The sequence below is a fragment of the Garra rufa genome, chromosome 11, assembly GCF_049309525.1.
Source record: "Garra rufa chromosome 11, GarRuf1.0, whole genome shotgun sequence".
In the NCBI taxonomy this organism is placed as follows: Eukaryota; Metazoa; Chordata; class Actinopteri; order Cypriniformes; family Cyprinidae; genus Garra; species Garra rufa.
Genome location: NC_133371.1, coordinates 3,823,780 through 3,847,169, shown reverse-complemented (window position 1 = coordinate 3,847,169; position 23,390 = coordinate 3,823,780). Strand labels below are relative to the sequence as shown.

The window sequence follows — 23,390 nt, the reverse complement described above, 5'->3', positions numbered from 1 at the left end:
TCCACGTCGTGCATTTAAAATTCTTTAACGCACGGCAAACCGTTGATTATCCCTTACATTTATATATATATATATATATATATATATATATATATATATATATATATATATATATGAATGAATGAATAATGCATTTATATATATCATTGAGTCAGTTAAACGGTTTTAAGTTTATAAAACGTTTTTTATTATATAAATATCCACACACACACACACACACATACACATATATATGCATTTATATGCATTTATATATATATATATATATATATATATATATATATATATGTGTGTGTGTGTGTGTGTGTGTGTGTGTGTGCCTAATAAATGTATGGCTGTAAATGCTCTGAAACAGTATTTACAGTATTTTACAGTCAACTTGACAATTTATATTTGTCCTTTATTCAGCAGAAGCACACTTTCTTTTTAAAATTAGGCTTATTATGCTATATAATACACATAATAAACCTGATCACAAAAAGCTGTTTTTATCTGAAATTCTGTTTAGAAGATGAAATGTGTGTGTACATTGTCTATTAATAATAGAAGTAGTAGGCTAATTTATCAAATGATGATCGAATGATGAAGAACAGCACCATTGTATGTCAGATCACAGCAGTCTGATGTTTCCTCTAAAATCTTGCTTTTAGAACTGTGACGTACAAATTGCTTTTAGCACTTATTTTTGGACCACGTTTGCAGTGGATTTGCATAATTCCTTTAGTGAACTGAGTGCTAAAACAACACAGACTGTGTGCTATAAACAATACCATCAGCATTGTTCATAGTGAATTCGCCCCTCAGAGTGCTTTTAATATAAATCTGATTCCTTGAATACATTAGCAAGTCATGGAGTTTCTCTTTTACTTTGTCTTGACTGAGGTGCATTTTCTCTAATTGCTTAAATGATGCAATTACATTTGCTTTGAATTGCAATTTCCAAGTGTTTTTATTTTCCATTAGTACTTATTAACATTAATGAGATTCAATATAATTTGTAATGTCATTCAAGCCCAAATGTGGCCTTTAAAAATGATAATTACCTCTTCAGCTTATTCCTCAAATGTGGCTTTAGCCATTTGACCCACATTATCATAATGATTAATGACTGACATTCCAATATCCGTCATTAGAGACCAAACATGTTTTTTATCTCTCATCCCATCTAAGCTGCAATGATTTAGAGGATTTACAGTCTCAGATGGTGGACTTTCTTCCAGGAGATCTTGTAGTGGCTTCTAAGTATTGTGCATTAAGCTTTACATCTTATTGTGCTGACGTCAAACTTATTGGCTTTTTATCATGCTTTTTATCATTTTAATCATGCTTCAATCAGCGTGTTAGTCGTGTGTGTGTGTGTGTGTGTGTGTGTGTGTGTGTGTGTGTGTGTGTGTGTGTGTGTGTGTGTGTGTGTGTGTGTGTGTGTAAATGTGTTCTGATAACTAAAAGAAAGAAAAGCAAAATAAACAGAAAAATGAGAAATGTTTAATTATCTGGCCAATTATAGATGAGGTGAAGTCCTAACAGGTTTTGTATCATCTTTACAGAAAGATGATTCTAAATAATACAGCTGAAGTATGTCTTGTGAAAGTGTGCTCTATAATTTTACAGTGTTAAAACTGAAACTCTAAATTTGATTGCTGTCATATATATTGTAGTAAAATCAAAGTGGTGCCAAAATTACAACCCACAGTAATGAACTATTTTGTGAAAAAGTATACTGTGGCATGAGGCTCTGAGGAAAAAATAATTTGATCTCTTGCTGATTTTGGACATTTGCCAACTGACAAAGAAATGATCAGTCTATAAGTTTAATGGTAGGTTTATTTGATCAGTGAGAGACAGAACACAAACAAAAAATCCAGAAAAAAACTAATTTCAAAAAAGTTATAAATTGATTTGCGCTTTAATGAGTGAAATAAGTATTTGATGCCCTATCAATCAGAAAGAGTTCTGGCTCCCAGGTGTCTTTTATTCAGGTCACAAGCTGAGATTAATCTCAGTTTATTACCTGTATAAAAGACACCTGTCCACAGAAGCAATTAATCAATCAGATTCCAAACTCTCCACCATGGCAAAGACCAAAGAGCTGTGTAAGGATGTCAGAGACAATATTTTAGACTTACACAAGGCTGGAATTGGGTTACAAGGCCATTGCCAAACAGCTTGGTGAGAAGGTGACAACAGTTGGTGCGATTATTTACAAATGGAAGAAACACAAAATAACTGTCAATTTTCCTTGGTCTGGGGCTCCATGCAAGATCTCACCTCGTGGAGTTTCATTTATCATGAGAATGGTGAAGAATCAGCCCAGAACTATACAGGAAGATCTTGTCAATGATCTCAAGGCAGCTGGGACCATAGTCACCATGAAAACAATTAGTAACACACTACAATGTGAAGGACTGAAATCATGCAGTGTCCGCAAGTTCCCCTGCTTAAAAAAGCACATGTACAGGCCCATCTGAAGTTTGCCAATGAACCTCTGAATGCATTTCTTTCCACAGGGGTTAACCACTTAGAATGTATTAAATTTAAAGCTGCAAATCAAAGGTAGCATGGCCAGTTTGTCTTTATGTGTTATCTCGTGAGTGCTCGGCAAATGCAGTGTCTTCATGACAATAGGTTATAGATTTTAAGTTGAAATACATCCTCCACACATTTAATTTAATCTAAAGTGACTTTTGACTCTTTTTTCAGGCCATTGACAAGATTTTCCAAGATTTATGGCACAGCTCTTATATAATCACAATTTTTTTTTTTTTTTTTTTTTTTTTGTGATATTTGTAATTTAATTTGCAAATAGCTCAAACGGTTATGAAAGAAAGCAGACTGGTTACATTGCAATTTTATTTGAGCAGAACTCTTCAGTAGAGTTAGCAAAACCCCAATTTACATGTTTGCCCTTTTTTAGCTCATAAGTTATTTTTATTTATTTATTTTATTTATTTATTCTGTAATGTAGTGAGAGCAAGTCTGCATGGTTGCCAGGTTGGGAGGATTAAATAAACCGCTGGGCAGAAAATGTATCGATTTATGAGAAAAGTTTGATTGAGGGATTTAAACTCTTGACATCTGGCAAATGCAAGCATGAAAGCTTTATATCAATGCAAGACAAGGCAAATGCCAAATGAAAAGAAAACATTTTCAGGATAAATAACGAGTGAGCAAATATTACACAGTGATGACTACTTTAAAAAGTAATACTTAGCAGTTAGAGAGTTAAAGATACATAAATAAGAGCCTGTCGTTCACTACCACTGCCCTATAATTTAATAGACTTAATATGTATTATGATGATAAATTAGTTCCTTCTCATCTTTATATGTTTATATGTTAGTCATTATTCTTCCTTAACTTCTTGGTCTTTTGCTCTTTTTTCTAATTTAATTCTCAAGCCTAATTTTAATTTACTTCAGCATAGACCAGCATATTATCATCTATTGTCTGTAAACTTTATTTCCTCTTCCCTGTGAGAGAGTACTTGTCTGAGTGTTGGTGTTGCGTTTAAACACGCACCACAGTGACCTTTCCAGGCAGAGTGGGCGGCTCTGTGAGTGAGGTAACCAGTAATTAACCTGCCAGCGGAGAGAGACGTGAATAAGGCTGAATATGTTGCGAGGATTCAGTGGGTAATCCAGGGAGGTGATGTGTCCTTGCTATTGAGCCAAAGAACAGATGTTCTGAGATGAGAGATGGCTAATGATAACACTAAGTTAATTGCTTAGGTGTTATACTGTTGTACAGTGAGATGGTGAGTGCATACTGTGAAAAAGTGATGGAGTTTCATTTGGAATTTGCAGAGATGATCCACACATTCCTGTTATGTTACTCATGCATTTGGAACTGTGTGTGTCATACTATGCAGTACAAAATCTGAAACGCTTGTAATGCACACACACCTCAGTTAATAAGAAAATCATGTTTTTCTCAGTAATAAACAATGACAATCCATGTGGATTTCATCGTATGTCTGCACCCTCAATTATCATATCCCAAAACAATATTTTTCAGAAGATTTCCCAATAAGTCACAAGAAATTTGAGAGCAGCAGAATCATTTATCAACATATTTCAACATTTTTCCATCTTGTTCATTTTTAAAAGCAGATGTGAGGATTAATTTTGCTGATATACTGAAAAATGTGTTTTGTATGTGCCTTTAGTGGTGATTTAGTGAGGCTGTATTATTTTTGCTCATACGTAAGGATTTCTGCTTTTAATTCATTAGATTTACTTATGTTACCTGCCAAGAAATGAGTGGGTCACATTTCACACCAAAATCAAAGAAAAATGAGGGGACAACGAAGCCCATTTTAGTAGCATTCATTGTGTCACTTCTTATACAGAGTGTCTATTTACACTAAGTGCAAATAGCCCCTCTTAAAGGGATAGTTCACTCAAAAATGAAAATTTGATGTTTATCTGCTTAGCCCCAGGGCACCCAAGATGTAGGTGACTTTGTTTCTTCAGTAGCACACATACAAAGATTTTTATCATATAATGGCAGTCAATGGTTACCAAATCTTAAAAAAAAAAAAACATACACAGACAAAACCAAATTAAACCCCGCGGCTCGTGATGATACACTGAGGTCTTGAAACACATAACAATCAGTCTGTGCAAGAAACTGAACAGTATGTATATCATTATTTACTTCTGATCCACCAGAACATTGTGCTGTATGGAGCGTGTTCACAACAGCCGGCGGTGGTGCATCAATGTGATCTGGCAATGTAGTCAGTGAAAAGTCAACACTGCCAGATGAGTTCGCACAAGGAAACGTAATTGTTTAGTTTTTAATTGGTTGCCAGAATCAGAATAAGCACAAGTAATTACCATTTTGAGAGGCCAATATGCACTATGTAAAGAATGAGTGACATAAACAGGACATTTACTATGGCAGATCATGTTGACGCATCGCGCGGGTGAATGCGCTCAAGACCAATTGTTTTGTGTCTTAAGACCTCAGTGTATCGCCATGAGCCGCAGGATTTAATTTGGTCTTTTTGGTAACCATTGACTGCCATTATATGAATGACAGACTGCAACGGTTTGAGTTAAAAATATTTGTTTGTGTTCTACTGAAGAAACAAAGTCACCTACATATTAGATGCCCTGGGGGTGAGTAGATAAACATCACATTTTTATTTCTGAGTGAACTATCCCTTTAATGGCCGCCCACCAATGTGTGGTAGGGTTGGACAACATTGTAAAAGACACCCATTATGTAGGAGCTCCAGTGGTGTATATAGTCAAATTTGTTGAAACAATTTTTTTGTTCATTTAATGTCAAATGGACAACAGGTCACATTTATGTAGTTTTAGAGTGTCTGGTGCATAGGAGTATGTCAACACGACAAATGATTGTACTAAAAAACAAAAAAGAAAATTGTACTAAAATGTACAAAAAATTTGATGTACAGATGGCAACGTTTTCAAAATTATCCTTTGTTCACAGTTCTGTTTTTTTTAGTTTAAGTGGAAAACTGTGTTGTGTAAACGCCCCTAAAGATAAGGAGAGACACAGGTACAGCTGCCAATGCTAACATTCTGCAAACCTCACAGAGGACTTAACCCAGTGCACATTTAGTCACTTCCAAAGCCTAAAGTCTCAGAGAAAACCCCTTATTAACTCTTGTTTTTCAGAAGGGATTTTCTTGAAATGTTCTCCTATAGTAAGCCAAAGGATATAGAACGTTAAGCTACGGCTTGAACGTTTTCTAATTGGCTGTACAGTGTCTTAGTGGATTCAATACAACAGGGCATAGTTAGTTCTGCTTTTCAGGCCAGTCAAACGAAAAAAAGAGGCATGTTTTACATTGTCAAAGGAGCACTCAGAATGACTGACAGATAAACTCTGGATTCCACCTTTTTTAAATAGGGTACAAAAAAAGGTCCATTTCAATCAGTACATATCATTAGAAAGCATTTTCAATCAGCTTTGTAACTGGCTTTATGTAGAGCCACTAGAAGGGCCAGAAGGTCAACGTCCTTCTCTAAAGATAGTGAAATAATTGCTTTGGCAAATTCCAAAGTTCTGGAACGCCGCAATGCTGCGATGAGGGAATCATTACATTGTCAAAAGAGATAAAAGAAGCCTATTTAGGTCAAATTCCCCAGGGTGGACTATCAGAGAAACCCTTACTCGCCTAACTCGCTGTTGAAGGTATTGGAAAAAAGAAAAGAAAGAAAAGGACTTCTTATTCAGCCAATGATTTTCATTTAGATTAGTGCTGCATTTATGCAGGAGTGAAGTGTCTCTCTGAATCTCACACTTTCTGTGAGGAAGGTGCTGTCAAAATGGTTCACCTCCTCCATCTGTACACATTTTATAATTTGCGTTTGTTAAAAAAAAAAAAAAAAAAAAAAAAAAATCCAATTTGTTTAAATCCAAAGGAAGCAGCTGTTTTTGTGTTTATGCATATGTGTAGCAGTCCTCTAATATCGGAGTTCAAACAAAGACTTCAAATTGAAGTTTAGTTCTGCAGTGTTGTTTGGTAGCTTATTAGTTCAGCTAACATTAAAGCTTCAACATTTTTTTCTCTGTTTAATTTCCCCAAGGCAGCAAATGAGCCCCTTAGTTCTTATCTGTGCACTGTAAGAGGGTATAAACATCATTTTGTTTTATTCCTAAACCTTTTTCTTTCTTTTTTTTCCTTTTCTTTTTTAACCAGGGGGTCAGTAGAATCAGTTCCCCTAAATGAATTCTAATTACATTTGATATAAATGAAAAATATTTTCCCTTTTTTTATATATATATATGGTGAAGAAAATCCATGCTGCTCACACTCCCATTATTTTTTTAGTTTTTAATGTATATTCCATGAGTCTTCTGTGCCTCACGGGATATAAATTGAAACTGCTGTTACAATCAGTTTGCAAACCAGCTCTTTCTGAACCATTGCAATGAACAAACTAATTTTTAAACATTTACCACAATTGACGATACAAAATTTACTAAAAATTAAGTCCATTAATTAGTCTCTCTTCTTTTCCTCCAGTATGTTTTATTTTTTTCTTTACCTACATTTTAATGAGCAAGACAGATGTTCATAAGCAAATATTATTGTCTGATAGCTACAGGAATAACTATGCCACAAGAGAAAACAGACTGGAACACAAAAGAAAAATAATGTCCAAGCTGCTCTTTTCCTTATAATGAAAATGAATTGTAACCACAGCTGTCCCTATAGTCCCCAATCACTTTTACTTTAAGAACAAACAGCAGCGTTAAATATCTAAATATATTTTATGTTCCATGCAAGTAAAAAATCCATAAGGGTATTGAATGACAGGAGAGTCAGTAAGCCATAACAAAGTGTTCATTCTTGGGTGAACTATTCTTTTAAGTTCAGTTCTCCCCTGCTGGGTGCATCTTATGCATTATCAAACAAATGACAATAGGCAAGTCTGAGGCCAAGTAACTTTTTGTTCTTTGCAGAACTGAAGCCAGTGAATATAACACTGCTGAGGAAACATAAAGATATTTAACTGTCTGTAACTTTGTGCTCCAGATCACTTGAAGTCCTTGTGCATCTAACTGAAGTAGCTATAATGATGGCTTTCTGTTCTTCAGACAAAAAAAGTCATGTTTTATTTAGTGGAGAACATCTTGAGTGAGTAAATATCACCTTAGTGATTCAAAGGAGTCAGTTTCTTTGATTATTCTTTATGCAACATAAAATAGCTACTGACGCAGTCCTGTTAGATGTCTTTATGTGCATACAAAGATGTCTGTGACATCTGATGAATGTGTGAGCAGACTCCTTCACACATCCATCTGTCCATTTCCGCTCTAAATACTGGTTCCACCTGTCATCTGAACCTTGTGTGTCCAGCTCGTGTCTTTCACTGTCAGCTTTGAGAAAAGAAGATGGCCCAGGGGTGAGCCCTGAGGTACATCGTTCAGTGTTTATTTTGAAATTGTTGCTCCTTCCATTACTATACTGCTCACAGAGTGGGAATCATCATTGTCGTAGACGTAAAGATGCTTGGGGACTCTGCGTAAGTCACATTTCCATTGTACTTTTATTGTACCTTTTCTCTCTGGCTCATTTACACCTTGTGTTGACATTCGTCTGGTACTAAATACAGGCATAAACATTGAAACATTTTGTGACTGTTTTGTGAAAACAGTAGATTTTGACCTCACTGGTTGCAATACCAGGTGTAAATACAGCCTCTCTTTCTGTATATTCTTGTCATCTCTGTTATTCCTGGCTTTAACAATAAATTATTATTGAAGTACTTCTTGAAGGATTCTAAGTTTAGAAAGACCTTTGTCAACACATAATGTGTTTTCCAGGATTTTTCAGCAATTATAGACTTCCATGACAAGTTGTCAAGTTGTATTAGAATGGACTACCTGCCTCACTGATCATCAAGCCAAGAATATGTGTTTTATTTTCAGTTTAGCTTATGCACAAGCTGTTTGTGTCAGACTAGTGTGTGTTTCTGCTCTGCACTGAACTTAAAATGATGCATACAGCATTAGTGGCATCAGGCACTGGAACTGTAAACCAATGTACTTCATATTGTATAAAGTAAAATCTATTAACCAATGTAGTGGTTCAGCTTTTGATGTGATCTATCAAAATTGTGTATGTTGTTATGTATTATTATTATTATTATTTATTTATTTTTTTCTTCTAAAATGAGGTTTACACTCACACAGTGACAAGACAAGAATCATATAACAAATCTAGTGACATGCACTTTAGGAAATGTACTCTAAATAAATTTAACCTAAATAGGACTAGTTCACCCAAACATAAAGATTCTGTCATCAATTACCTCAATACCTTCATGTCCTTCCAACCTCATAAGACTTTCATTCAAATTCAAAATACAGGTGAATATATACAGTCATGGCCAAAAGTTTTGAGAATTACATAAATATTAGAAATTGGAAAAGTTGCTGCTTAAGTTTTTATAATAGCAATTTGCATATACTCCAGAATGTTATGAAGAGTGATCAGATGAATTGCATAGTCCTTCTTTGCCATGAAAATTAACTTAATCCTGAAAAAAACTTTCCACTGCATTGTTAAGAAGGCTTCAGGGCGTCCAAGAAAGTCCAGCAAGCGCTAAGATCGTCTCCTAAAGAGGATTCAGCTGTGGGATCGGAGTGCCACCAGTGCAGAGCTTGCACAGGAATGGCAGTAGGCAGGTGTGAGCGCATCTGCACGCACAGTGAGGCCAAGATTTTTGGAAGATGGCCTGGTGTCAAGAAGGGCAGCAAGGAAGCCACTCCTCTCCAAAAAAAACATCAGGGACAGATTGATCTTCTGCAAAAAGTATGGCGAATGGACTGCTGAGGACTGGGGCAAAGTCATATTCTCAGATGAAGCCTCTTTCCGATTGTTTGGGGCATCTGGAAAAAGGCTTGTCCGGAGAAGAAAAGGTGAGCGCTACCATCAGTCCTGTGTCATGCCAACAGTAAAGCATCCTGAGACCATTCATGTGTGGGGTTGCTTCTCATCCAAGGGAGTGGGCTCACTCACGATTTTGCCCAAAAACACAGCCATGAATAAAGAATGGTACCAAAACACCCTCCAACAGCAACTTCTTCCAACAATCCAACAACAATTTGGTGAAGAATAATGCATTTTCCAGCACGATGGAGCACCGTGCCATAAGGCAAAAGTGATAACTAAGTGGCTCGGGGACCAAAACGTTGAAATTTTGGGTCCATGGCCTGGAAACTCTCCAGATCTTAATCCCATTAAGAACTTGTGGTCAATCCTCAAGAGGCGAGTGGACAAACAAAAACCCACTAATTCTGACAAACTCCAAGAAGTGATTACGAAAGAATGGGTTGCTATCAGTCAGGATTTGGCCCAGAAGTTGATTGAGAGCATGCCCAGTCGAATTGCAGAGGTCCTGAGAAAGAAGGGCCAACACTGCAAATACTGACTCTTTGCATAAATGTCATGTCATTGTCGATAAAAGCCTTTGAAACGTATGAAGTGCTTGTAATTATATATCAGTACATCACAGAAACAACTGAAACAAAGATCTAAAGGCAGTTGAGCAGCAGACTTCGTGAAAACTAATATTTGTGTCATTCTCAAAACTTTTGGCCACTACTGTATTTTAATGAAACCTGACAGATTTCTTATCCACCACTGAAAGTTTGTTCTTCTTCTTCTGAATGCTTTAAGAAGTTGACAAAGACATTGCAAAAGTAATCCATATGATGAACACGACGCATACATAGAGCACTTCAAATATGGTAAACAAAGCTTTCAGCTTGCTTGATGCAAGAATGTTTATGCCTATGTATGTGCCTAAGCCTAAATTAAATCTGTTTAACATATAAAGCAATAGTGTCTCTTAAAATACTTGGATTAAACTGCTCAATTCATTTGGATTACTTTGACAATGTCTGTATGAAGTTTTTGAAGCGTCAAAGTTAAACTTTTAATCAGTGATGGGAATAATGGCGTTTTAAATAAACAACCTTTTTTTTTAGTAGCGAGTGATCAAACTAATTACTGTTTTCTCCATTCCACGCTGTTACAGTTACTCACAATAAAATGCGACAATGGATGTGCAGCGCTCCTGTATTTGACGAACCGTAAACTCTAATGTTAAGTCACATGACTAGCTGTCACTCGGTCTCACACACACGCAAAGAAAGCTACGAAGCCAGAGAGTCTTGCATTACATGCAGAATTGATGAGCTACATGTAAATTATATATTTTTCTTGTATTCCCCTGTCAAAATAACAGAGTTATTTTGTAATTCTTTGGCTTTTAACAACTGCTAATTTCTCCAGTAGTAGATGGAACTAATGCAAAAACGCAATCTCATTGGCTGGTGCTCACCAAATCTCTGTTTTGATTTCAGCAAATTTGTTCGAGCGAAGGCAGACAACGTGATCAATATTCATGAACCTTGCAGCTCATTAATCCTTAGTGCGTTTTATACTATTAGTAGTAGAATTCGTAGTAGTTTTGTTGTCTTATCAGTATTATTATTTATTTTTATTTTTTGTTTTACTTTTTTATAGAAACACTAAATGACAACAATATCTTAAGCACCACCACAAGTCCTGTCAACATGACAAATATGCATTTATACATGGTTATTATTGACAGATATGTAATATTAGTCTGGTGCGTAAACAAACAAATTTACTAGCCAACAGTGATTCTATTTCTAAGATGTCCGTAGAGGGTTGATAATATTTACAATAATTTATTGAATTTTATAAGTGTCTCTCACATTGTCCCACAGCAACATTAAAATAGTGTAGATTAGTGTACAATTTTATAATAATAATGTGCTCTATTTAGTGTCCATTTTATTCATTTAACATATTTAATATTGGGGACATCCAAGTTATTTAACATATATATACTTCTTTTTTTTTTCAAGTAACACAATAGTTACTTTTCCTGGTAATTGGTTACTTTTATAATTATGTAACCCAGTTACTGTTTGTGAGAAGTACCTATAACTATAATTACTTTTTTTTAAGTAACATGCCCAACACTGCTTTTAATTAAATCTCTCTGATATTAATAATAATGCAAATAATAATAATAATAAATGTTCTCTAATGGGTTTGGAACAACATGAGAATGAATAATTGATGATAAAAGTTTCATTCTTGGGTGAGCTATACCTTTAAGGTTATTCTTTGCATTGCTTAAAAATCAAAAGCAAACTAATCACAAATGCATCATTAATAATAAATATGATTCCTTTATATATATATATATATATATATATATATATACATATAATATCTTTATGTTTTGCACAGAACTTGCTGGATATTGTTTCATTGCTTTTTAAGGTTCTTTCACGTGAATCGCATGACTAGTGTAATATGCCTCTTTTATATCCACAAGAAAATCAATGCAGATAACTCTTTATTCAATGCATATAATGTTTATTTGTTGATGTTATTATGAGTTTTCTCTGGATAAACTGCATGAATCATATGAAAGGACATTTACAGTCACATCACTGTCTCTTCCACTGGTTGCTTTAATTCTCTTGTTTCCACAGAACTCTGGGAACGAAGAGCTACCAAACCCAGCTGACTATGTGAGCTGCCATCATCCAGGCAACCAGGAACAATTTGTTGAACCTACGCCTCCTTCTGCCTACCCCCCTGTTACCTTCCTGCCCCAGAACCCTTACACCCAGCACCCTACTAATACCCCCATGTACACTTTCCAGCCCAACGCTGCTCCTCCCGCCCCACGACCCCCGTTTAATTACCCCAAAGAGCAGTCCGTCTAGACCCACAGCGCCCGAGCTGGAAGACGCCCCATCGCCCCATACAGGATAGCCATTACGCGTCACACCTGGAGAGAACAGCACTTCCTTCCTCATTACTGTTGTCCTACGCTGGCCACATCAGGATGCGGGCGGTCTCTCGGAACAGTGAATAAAAGTGTCAGTAGTTTGTGGACCTGAAACCGTGTGTGTTGTGCACTGCATGTTTCACTATGAGGCTGTGGTTAGGACCCCTAGTCTTGTGCTGTAAATATAGAAACACCGCACCACAACTCTACACCCTCCTTCCCCTCACAACAGCACACCTCACTTCTCCTGAACACAGGGTATCAGCCTTCGCTCTGCCTAAACCTCTCTTAGATCTTTCCCTCCTTTATTTTAACTCTGCCAAGTGTCTGACCATTGACAGTATTTCAAGAAGTTGTCATCCAAAAGGGAACGTTCTGTCATTATGTATGCACTCTTATGTCATTTTAAAGCATATGCTGATTTTTTTTTTTTTTTTTTTTTTTTTTTTCTAGAGCACATACGATTAATTTTTGAATAACCTTCTCACAGCTCTTTTCTGAGAAAGGGTTCAAAGTAATTTTGTCTGTCAGTTTCCACCTTGGTTCCACATTGTACATGGTTTATGTTACTTTTGTTGTTTTCTTTGTCCTTTTTTGATCTTGTATGGAAGAAAAGAAGCTGTGTAGACAATATTTAAAAGGTCTTCTTCCTCGAAGTTTAGTTTAAGTGTAAGTTTAATGGCATTTTTGTAGATTATAAAATTAGAAGTCCTTTTTTTCATTGGCATTTATGGATGCATGATGAACCTTTAACCTCTATGGAAGCTTTCCATTCCACAATCTTTTTTTATTTATTTATTTATTTTTAACTAGAGATAGATGTTCGCTGAAATGTTCTTTGGGGAGCCAAACATTTTTTTTTTCTTGGGCCAGGGTTGCCAAGTCTGTGGTTTTTCTGCAGAATTGGGCTACTTTTAAACTGTTGCCACGGGTTGATTTTTCCTCTGTGGGTTAATGGTTTGTCATATTGCATAAAGTATATTTGACTAAAATGCTTGTACTGAAATAAAATACTGATAAAGCTGCGGTAGATGTTAAGTTTTGGAAAGGAGGGCCACTGGTAAGAAGCTCTTGAGCTGTGTTTATAATCACTACAGTATATTGGTTTTCAACATTGACTATAAAATATGTACTTCAGGTACAGGAATTACACATTTAGAGTTTTGATATTTGTGATATGGTGATTGGGCTACTTTTGGACTATTTTTGATTGGCCATTGGGCTAGTTTTGTTATGCAGACCTGGCAACCCTGTTTGTGGCATTGCTTTTTTAAGTTCACCTTTTTGTGTTTGAACTAATTAAAAAAAATACTGCATATTTCAAAGTATGGGTTTGAAATCACATGAGGTTGAGTAGATAATGACAGAACTGTTTCTTTGTCAGTGTGTCACCTTTTTGCTTTCTTTTTCTCTTTCATTGTTTTAAAGAGATGTTTTGTTTTATCGATTGTTACACATTGTGTTTCTTTTTAATTCTTCAGATTACATTTGCTTGCTTCTTGTTGTACATGCTTGAGTTGAGTGACTGTTAAAGTATAAGATTTTATTTATTTCATGATATTACGACATGGCACAACATCCCTACAGTGATTCTGCTGCAACAGCATTATATGGGTAAATTGGCAGTGCCCGTTTTTCTCGAAGATATCCGAACAGTACCAAATATCAATAAAATGTTTAGTCACAATAATCTAAAATGTGAATGTTCCCTCTGCTCGAAATGAAAAATTAAAGGGCTCTATTTCACTTCCTCTCATAAGATATCATCCGACACAATGTCACAAATAAAACACTTCTTTTTTGATGCATAAACACTTTCATCTTGTTTTGCTTGTAGTTACCAAAGAAATAGAGCATTCCATATTTGCTTCCACAGAAATGTTTACATTTGGTATTTATCAAAGGTTTAGAGAGATAAACGGATACTTTTCATCATGACACTCATCCACGTTTAAAGCAATCCAGATAATCGTAACTTTCATGTATCAATTTATTTCTTTAAAATCTTGTTGTTAAAAGATAACGTGTTTTATTTCCGTTGCTGCTGTATTCATAAATGTAGGTTGTCCTTGAAAATGCATGCGTTTCCATACAGTATATGTCTTTTTGTTAAACCTACTATAAATATCCCATTTCTTTCCACTGGTTGACCTACACAAACCTTTTCAGGGACAATCCACAACTTTCTTCCTCATTAAGCTATTTTTGAAAGAAAAGCATATGTTGATGTATTTTTTTAGAGAAAGATCCTCAATATGCTCTTACTGTCTAGAACATATTCAGCGTCATATTCTGTCCTAAACCCTTATGAAGAGCCAATACAGATCACTGCTGCCCTCTTTACAACCTCAACCAGACCTCTTCAAAGAATGAGATCATCTGACAAGAATGACGCTCTTGTTGTTAGGCCATGTCAAATGTATGTGCTGGAAAAGAAAAAAAAAATTGTGCTCAATGTTTGTGCTCATTGTGAAAGTTACAAGTGATTAAAGAGAAACCCTTAGAGTTGTTCAGGATTGGTTTAAAAAAATATACTTTTGCAGTGGTTTATGGGATAGGTTACAATATGTGAAGCTACCTACTGTGCACACCTTTACATCTGCCATTGATTTTTTATGTGTGTGCTAGTGTAGCATTAGAATCATCTGTGGTTCCTGGGTTGCATTGTTGGAAAGAAATACCTGTCCCCATGTCACATATTTTGAATTATTGCTGCCACATGTATTATTATTATATATTATTATTTTAAACGTTAAAATTTATGCATCATTTGCCACTAGTAGATTTTTCTTCATTGTCCTACTGCCTCAGATAATTTGAAACTGTAAATTGTTGTTTTTCTTCTGAAATTGTGATATTATTTTACTTCATTTCTATGTTTGCAAACCTGCCGAGTTTGTTTTTTACACGTGAGCTGTAGCTTTTTGTTAATATTTTCTAACACATGCGATGTATACATTATATCTTCATGTTTGTAAAGGAAAATCATCGTCCGAGTCATCGTGAACACATGAACTCAATCACTGTATGTGTCACTGCTAGTTATTCTTCCATATGTGAAGCATTATGACTTTTGTTTTGTCTTTTTTTTACATGGGGATTATGTTTGGTGTAAAAATTTAACTTTATGTACCAGATGTGTGAAACAAATCTCATGCAGATGAACATTAAACCTCACAAAATCAAAATAATGTGTTTGTTTTTAAATACCAAGTTCTGCCATGAAACTCTATATGACACAGGCTGACAGGTTGTTAATGTTTATTTAACTAATGATATCACAGAGTTATAAGACTTGGCACAAGCTGATTGGTTCATGTTGCATATGCAACCAATGTGCTTTCAGCTTGCAGCTGTTTAAATGGCTGGTAGCATTCGCTTGGGCATTTTGCAGCGCACTTTCAGAGTTCTTCTGAAACCCTCCACCTTCCCCAGGTCCACCTGTATAGATCTTCTATGGGTTATTTAATGCTATTTGTGCAGCAGCAGCAGCATGTCTTAAATACTTACAGCACATATCGCCATATGCTTTGGCAGTAGCAAGTTCTGTACGCCTCAGATAATAATCTACAACTACATCAATAACCAACAGTAGCAACAATTCAGCAGCAGCAGCAGCAATGCAGATCTATTCCACCAAGACTAAATACATTGTCATATCCATTACCATGCTAAACTTTTCAGACAGTTGTCATGACAGAAATATATAAATGATGTTGCAGTGCACTGTACTGAATGGAACTGTATTTTCCTAAACTTTAAGACTACTTTTCTTTTTTCTTTTTTTTTTTTTTTCTTTTTTTTGGAAAACTACACATTTTTAAAATCAAATAGTTCAGGATTAGCCAGAACAACAAGTTGACTATTTGTCTTGAAACTATATTGGTTCTGGATTCACTGGACCTAGAAAATAGCTTAGTGGAACTCAATAAAGCTGTTTAAAAGTTGAGCTATTTTTACCTTACACAGCTTATTTAAAAAATAAATTACCATGCTTTATAGTGACCTGAAAACAACAGCAGCATTAAACTAAATATTTATTGAATCTAACATAAGGGTTTCTGGGAACACTTCAGCATGATGACTCTTGGAAATGTATAAATAAACTGATTTACTAAAAATAAATTAGACTTAAGATAGAGAGGGCATTTTAGGGTCAGGTTTTTAAGATCATGTTAACTTACTTCTTCAGTTATTCTACATTGAAGCAATGCTTATTTTCCAAACTAGCACATAAATCTCATTGTTAAGTGAACTTAAGTGCATCATTAGCAAGCTGCGAGATCTAAATAAGCTGAACAAAGTTTAAATGTTTGTGAATTGCAAAACGTCTGCACTGCTTCACTACATTTCGTTACTCTCTGCACTGTTTTTTTGTCAAGTATGTGTTACCAGAGGAGCCAGTGCTCTCCGATGAAAATGAATTTTCCTTCATGACATCTGCTTAACCCAAAGTACAGATTCTCCTTTACATAACTTGATAAGTAATGGTTTATACATTTGAATGCCAGTGTATGCCAGTACTCTTACCATTGTTATAAATGTAGCCAATATACTTGCAAAAACATGTCTAAAAAATATTTTGGACTGAAGAGCATCATTCAAATTTTATAGCTCGCAAGGCATTTATTTCATTTGATTTGGAAGGCAGGATGATTTTCTCCATGACTGTGATGTGCCATTAAATCCATCACAAAGCTGTTTTTTCCCCTGTGTCCACTAGAGCGGCAGGCATTGCCAGATATTTTCTCTGTCTGATTGGGCATTTAGTGGTAGTGCTAAATTCCACGCTGTTGAAATTGTTTCCTGTCCCAAATGGCCTATCCTGTTACTGCACTTTTTGACAGCTGACAACTGTGTTTTATGCATACTGATCCAAAATATTTATTTACAATTTTTGGTTTTGGAAGGTTCAGAATTGGGAACACCGACTGTAATAATCCACCATTGAAAAGCACAAGTAAGGTGTAAGTAATGAACTTTCTTCTCTCATATATACACACATGCACACACACACACAAAAGATTATTATACATAAATGGAGTAAAATGTTGTGTTTGTTGTTTACTGCATGGATAACAACAGTTGAAACATTCTTCATATGTTGAAGCAAAACAGTGACATTTAATTACTGCTTCTCTGATTGCATGTTTGACTGTGTGTCCAAAGCCGGCAAACCTGCAAGGTTAGCAAAAACAATGTAACACCAGAAAACTTATAACATCATCTAACATTAGTTTTGGATTTAAAACTGATAAACATGATTTAGTTTATAACACTTCTTTTTTATTCATTTTTTTTTTTTTAAACAGTAGGTGCTTCTCAATACTCAAATTGATGCATTTTTGTTTCCTCACTCCTCCATCCTCCCCCCTTCACCCAGAAACCAAAAATCAAAGTTAGCCATATTAAAGGACATCTCAAATCTCTAACTAAAGAAGCTTTTAGAAAAGCTATGAGCGAAGATACACCGGTGTACCCTATGCAAAAGTCTTTCTTGACGAAAAACCTAGTGCTTCTATAAATTCTCCTCCCCCTTTACATCTATCATAATAATTTAAATGTTATTATGCAAAGGTTTACATTTGCAGTTTAAATAAGCCATACATCTCATATATTTCTAAAGGGCATCTTGCTTTTTTTAACATTTATTATGAATGTCTTAAATAACCAAACTTTAGCAACATAAGGGCAGATCCCTTGAGCACATGCTTTGAAGTGATGTTTGAGTGATCAAGAATAGGCTATTCCAACATACAAATAAGCTTTTCTTTGATTCATCAGTCCTCATTTTATTCCTTTGCATCCCGAGTGGGGTGGAGCTAAGATGCAAGGAAATGAAGAAAGGGAACAAGGATACACAAATAAGAAATGAGAAGCACCCAGATTTGACTACTGCACAACTCTGACATTTTCTCTAATGGTAGAGCTGTGGACCCTGGAATAATATGAACATCTCTGTGTCAGCATCTGTTTCCTGCTCGAAATATGTATAAGCTGCAACAGGTAAGCATGGATCTTCAGTTTAATGAACCTAATCTTTTAGTTTATGCTGTTTTCAGGTTTTGCACAAAAGAAAGCGTATCTAAACATTAGTTGTAGCATGCAACAAGTCTTCCATAAAGTAATTGCAGCAAAGCTTTGTGCTTTTGATATGAAATAAAGACTGGACATTGTGTTTTTATAATGAAATTTAAACAAATGTCATTTTAACGCTCTTTAATGTGGCGTGACAGGTCGCTGTAGCCAAATAGTCAACAGCGCAGAACACGCGTGAACTGATAATCTCCTACTATTTACTAGTTGCAGCACAAAATAAACATGAATGTACATCAGAAGGTACGTTGAAAGAAAAAATACAACTTAAAGGGGTCATCGGATGCCCATTTACCACAGGTTAATATGATTCTGTAACATACTTTGGTTAAAATTTCTCAATGGTAGAGTAAAAATACTCTTTTTACCTTGTCAAAATTAGACCTTTTTAGAACAAGCTGTTCTGTTGCATGTTTCTTTAAATGCTAATGAGCTCTGAGTCAGACTGTTTCAGCTCGGTGAGGGCGGGTCTAAGGTAAGGCGCTCATGTCAATCAACTTTTGTGGGAGTGGCCTCAAGAAGCTGAGAATGACCTGACTTTTTTAATAAGAGGATATTACTTTGGATTACTTTACACTGGGTGGATTTTTATCTTTGTAGGGTGGTTGTGTACACAAACTGCCAACACACATTAATGTTCAAACAACATGTAAAAGTGAGTTTTGCATCCAATGACCCCTTTAAGAAAAGTCCTATCTCTAATTTAATCATCCATATTGTTTAAACCACTGAAAGACATCAATAAACAGCTTGTAAACATAATGTCATGACATTTTCTTCAGGAAAACGATTCCATGTCCAGTGGCCAGTTGCATAAACTACTTAGACTAGTCTTAAACGGGTCATCGGATGCAAAATTCACTTTCACATGTTGTTTGAAACTAAATGAGTGTTGGCAGTGATAACATGATAATCCACTCAGTGTTTTTAAATCCCTATAAATAATAACCCCTTTCTCAAATCAAGCCATTCTCAGAATCCTGGCTGTGTGACGTCACACAGACCAAGGCCGATCCCACGATTGCTGATTGAGGTGTATTGTTGTTGGATGTAATAATCAAAATGGCAGTCATCATTTACTCCTGACATCTGAGCCGCTGAATATGCAGAGGATTACTTTTGTTTTTGAAGGGAATGTGTCCATCAATCTACCTACATACGTCTGTGTTTGCGTAAATTGTGATCCAGCTTCTCTTACAGAAGAAGTGAGTATAAGGGTTTTTTATGGGTCTTCGCAAATCGCCTTTCCTAATAATTGTGCTAGTTTGCACGTTTCATGGTTAATGCGGCTAAAGTTAACAGTCTCAGAAAGAACTGCTTGTCACCCCACGGAAGAGAAGGGTGGGGTAAGTAAAGCTCATTAGCATTTAAAGTGGCATGCACCGAAATGGCTTGCTGTAAACAGAGCTGTTTTTTTTTTACGAAGTAAAAATGGTGTTGTTTTACACTACCATTGAGATATTTTAACCAAAGTATGTTATAGACTTTTCATTAAGACACTAAAGAATCATATCAACTTGGGCATCCAATAGGCATCCAATGGCCCCTGTTAAAAGTTAGTAATCTTATAGTTAGTCATCAGATTATTTTTTTTTCTTCAAGACTGGTCAAAACTTTTTCAATTCAGTTACATTTTTGAGCATCATTATAGTCTTATAAAAAATTCAGCTAATGTAGCAGGTTATTTTCTACAACATTTGGGTTCCACTCTGGCACATCAAAGATAATGATGCCCTGGATTAACCCTAGTAAATACTCAAAAACATGCTATACACAAGTCAATAAACCTGAACCAAAGTATCAGTACATCAATAAAACAACTCCTCTTAAATGGATCCAGGACCTCTTTGAAACATCTTGTATAGTAGAGCTATGATCTTGATTATGGTGACTGCTCAGTAAGGCACAACAACAATCACATCACCAAAATTGGTAATGACACCACGGTAATTTGGCTAATCAACAACAATAAAACTGCGTACAGAGAACAGGTGGCACATTTGACAATGTGATGCCATAAGAACGACCTGACCGTGAACAACAACAAAATAGCATTGCAGACTTTAGGAGACATGGAGATGTCTTAGCAGAGAATGACACCACAACTGAAATACTCTAGATAGCTGGCCTACATTATGAACCATGTAGCCTTTTAAAGCTTATATTGCATCACAAGCCTGAAACTGTGACAAATGCTTTAGGCTTAACATTTATCAACCGACTGGAGTTATTGTATTATTCTGAATTATTCATAAAATCTGTTTGTACACACGTTAGCAAAATCTTGCTTTCTAAAAAAAAAAAAAAACTGAACTGATCTTGGAGACAAAAAAATGTGAGAAAAATTCTAACACAATTTATTGATTCTGATTGCATCCTGACCCCATATTATTTTCTTTCTTCCATGCTTTTTCATACAATAGCAGTGGACAGCAATTCAGAATATGAAACAATATTATCATAAAAATGCCTTCTGAAGCCATATGATAGTATTAAACATTTATTTTGTATAAGGCTGGCTAAATGTCTTAATAAGATCAAACTCTAAAATAGAAACAATGCAATAAAACAACAAATCTACAAACCTGGAGTAGGATCACTCAGTCAAAGCCCAGAAAGCCATTTGCCTAATCCTCTTGAGCCCCCATATCCCATCTCCTTCTCCTCTTCCACCAGGCTTAGGTCACTAAAAGTTTACTCAAGAGTGCCAAAAGTTCACTTATAATGCTTATATAGTACGTGAAATCTTGTGAATTCACTGTTCTTTTTCTTCCATGTAAAATGCCTGCAGATGGTAAAATGTCTCAGTTTCATGACACAATGGTGGATCATAATAAGGATTTAAAACTTTTTTGTGTATTGTTTCCCTCAGAGTTTCTGATGAGAATAACTTTCTTTTTCCTAAATAAGGAGCTTCAGCCCAGAAAACATTTTATTAAGTTTTGTTATTTAGAACTTATGATTCTTTGTTTTGGTCAGGGCATTTATAAAAAAACTGGAAACGAGTAATGCTTTGAGATTTTGTAACCAGAAAGCCACTTTATAGAGTTCAAAATGAAGTTTGTACAACACATATTTACACCAGCAAGCTAATTCATATTCATAAAATAAGATTCACAAATGTATTGCACAATTCATCAATTCATAACACAAGTATGTTTGCACATAAATAAATGATTGTATGTATACAAATTGATTGTTGAATCAGTTTGGCAATTGCCAAGTGTGTGAATAGTTATGGGTTTGTTTGTGCCTATTTTGAGACATTCCTAGCAAGCAGGATTTTATTTATTTATTTATTTATGTGTTTATTTTTAACAGATGTTCTCTGTAGCCAATCAGATCTGAGGTTTCATTCCAGTCAATCTCATTATGCCTTGCTCAATGCTTTCACTCAAGAAATGTTTGGTGGAAATGGGCTTTCATAGTTTACAATATATCACTCCATAGTTTAGAAGATGAAAACTTATCAGTTTTCTAAAGGGATATTATATATTGTATTAATTAAAAATTAATCCATGTATATGTTTTTTTTTTTTTTATTTATTTATTTATTTATTTTTGATTGAATGATTGGTAGATTAATTTGATCAAAATGTCAGGACTTGTCCAATCATTTAGTCTTCTTAAAGCACTTTTGAGTTCAACGCCTAAATCTCAACATCCAGTTTTTTGGTAATCTGTTCAATTTGGCTGTATTTCATTGACGTTAATGTATCCTTCAGAAACTGTGCCCATTATTTCTGTGTTTTGGGCCTGTTTTGTAATCCAGACAGATCTGCCTGATGTTAAGCAGATATATGGCACTGGGTCCAGAAATCTTTTCTGTATCAGTCCAGTGCACCTTCAGCTCGCTTGTCATCTTGACACCTTTTAATAAGCATTAATTGCGGTAATTAGTAATCCGGAGCACAACCCTCATTATATCATACTTCCAAAGTCATTACAATTTAGCAGGACATTAGGCAGCCAGTGACACAGACCAGCTACAGAAGCGGGGGAGGAGGATCTGAATGCAGATTTAGGTGAAGGTTTCAGCCATCTTTGAGATCAGGCCCACCTCCAAGGACTGATTCAAACACTCACCCGTATCCCCAAATGAAGACACCACCACACAAGCTGAAGGAATGGTTACTATACTTTGCTCCTAAATGATTAAATAATTTGTGACTTATGAAATAACCTGCTGAAAACTTTGGGTTGAAGTCACTGCTGTCATACACTCTTAAAAATAAAAGGTGCTTCAGGATGCCATAGAAGAACCTTTATATCTAAATGGTTCCATATAGAACCTTTAACATCTGAAGAACCTGTTTCACAAAAGGTTCTTGGTGGCAAAAGAAGGTTCTTCAGATTATAAAAAGGTAAGAAAGAGATGGTTCTTTAAAGAACTTTTGACTGAATGGTTCTTTGTGGAACCAAAAATGGTTCTTCGATGGCATCACTGTGAAGAACCTTTTAAAGCACCTTTATTTTTGGTGCCAGTTATTATATCAATCACATGGCATTTCCCACAAATATGGAGACCTATAGTACACTAGTGTCCTTTTTATTTTTAAAGTATAATTTAAGCAAAATGAGTTTGACTGTTATGGTGAGGATTGATTCTAATTAGATGAAATGCATACTTTTCATCTACTGTTTATTGCAAAAAAAAAAAAAAAAAAAAAATTACAGTCACGCAAATAATGTTTTTGATCTGCTCAACAGCTCAGATAATAATTTGTTCCATCTCATGAGGTCGATGATCATCATTTTCTGGAGGATAATTGTCTAATTTTACTGACCATTTCTTTGAGGGGAAAAAAAAAACAAAAAACATTTAAGCCCTAATTTTGTGGAAAGGGTCTACAAAAAGTCAATTTTCAGACAAAAACAGTGAATGTTAAAACATTTTTATTAACACCAATTGTACTAGTTATGTTAAAATTATGATTTATTGCTATGGGAGTCTGTGCTACAGACTTT

At 35.3% G+C, this 23,390-nt stretch overlaps 1 protein-coding gene across 2 annotated transcripts in view; it reads left to right on the top strand.

Annotated features, from left to right (window-relative positions):
- Positions 1-15,511, top strand: part of nectin1b (nectin cell adhesion molecule 1b) — a 181,066-nt gene extending 165,555 nt beyond the window's left edge. Inside the window, exon 7 of one of the 2 annotated variants that reach the window (XM_073850379.1) lies at positions 12,025-15,511. In XM_073850379.1, coding sequence (XP_073706480.1) covers positions 12,025-12,261 — 237 coding nt within the window. In that variant the 3' untranslated portion in view covers positions 12,262-15,511. The remainder of the gene's footprint in view (positions 1-12,024) is intronic. The other variant, XM_073850381.1, reaches the window with a different exon arrangement.
- Positions 15,512-23,390: the final 7,879 nt, after the last annotated feature.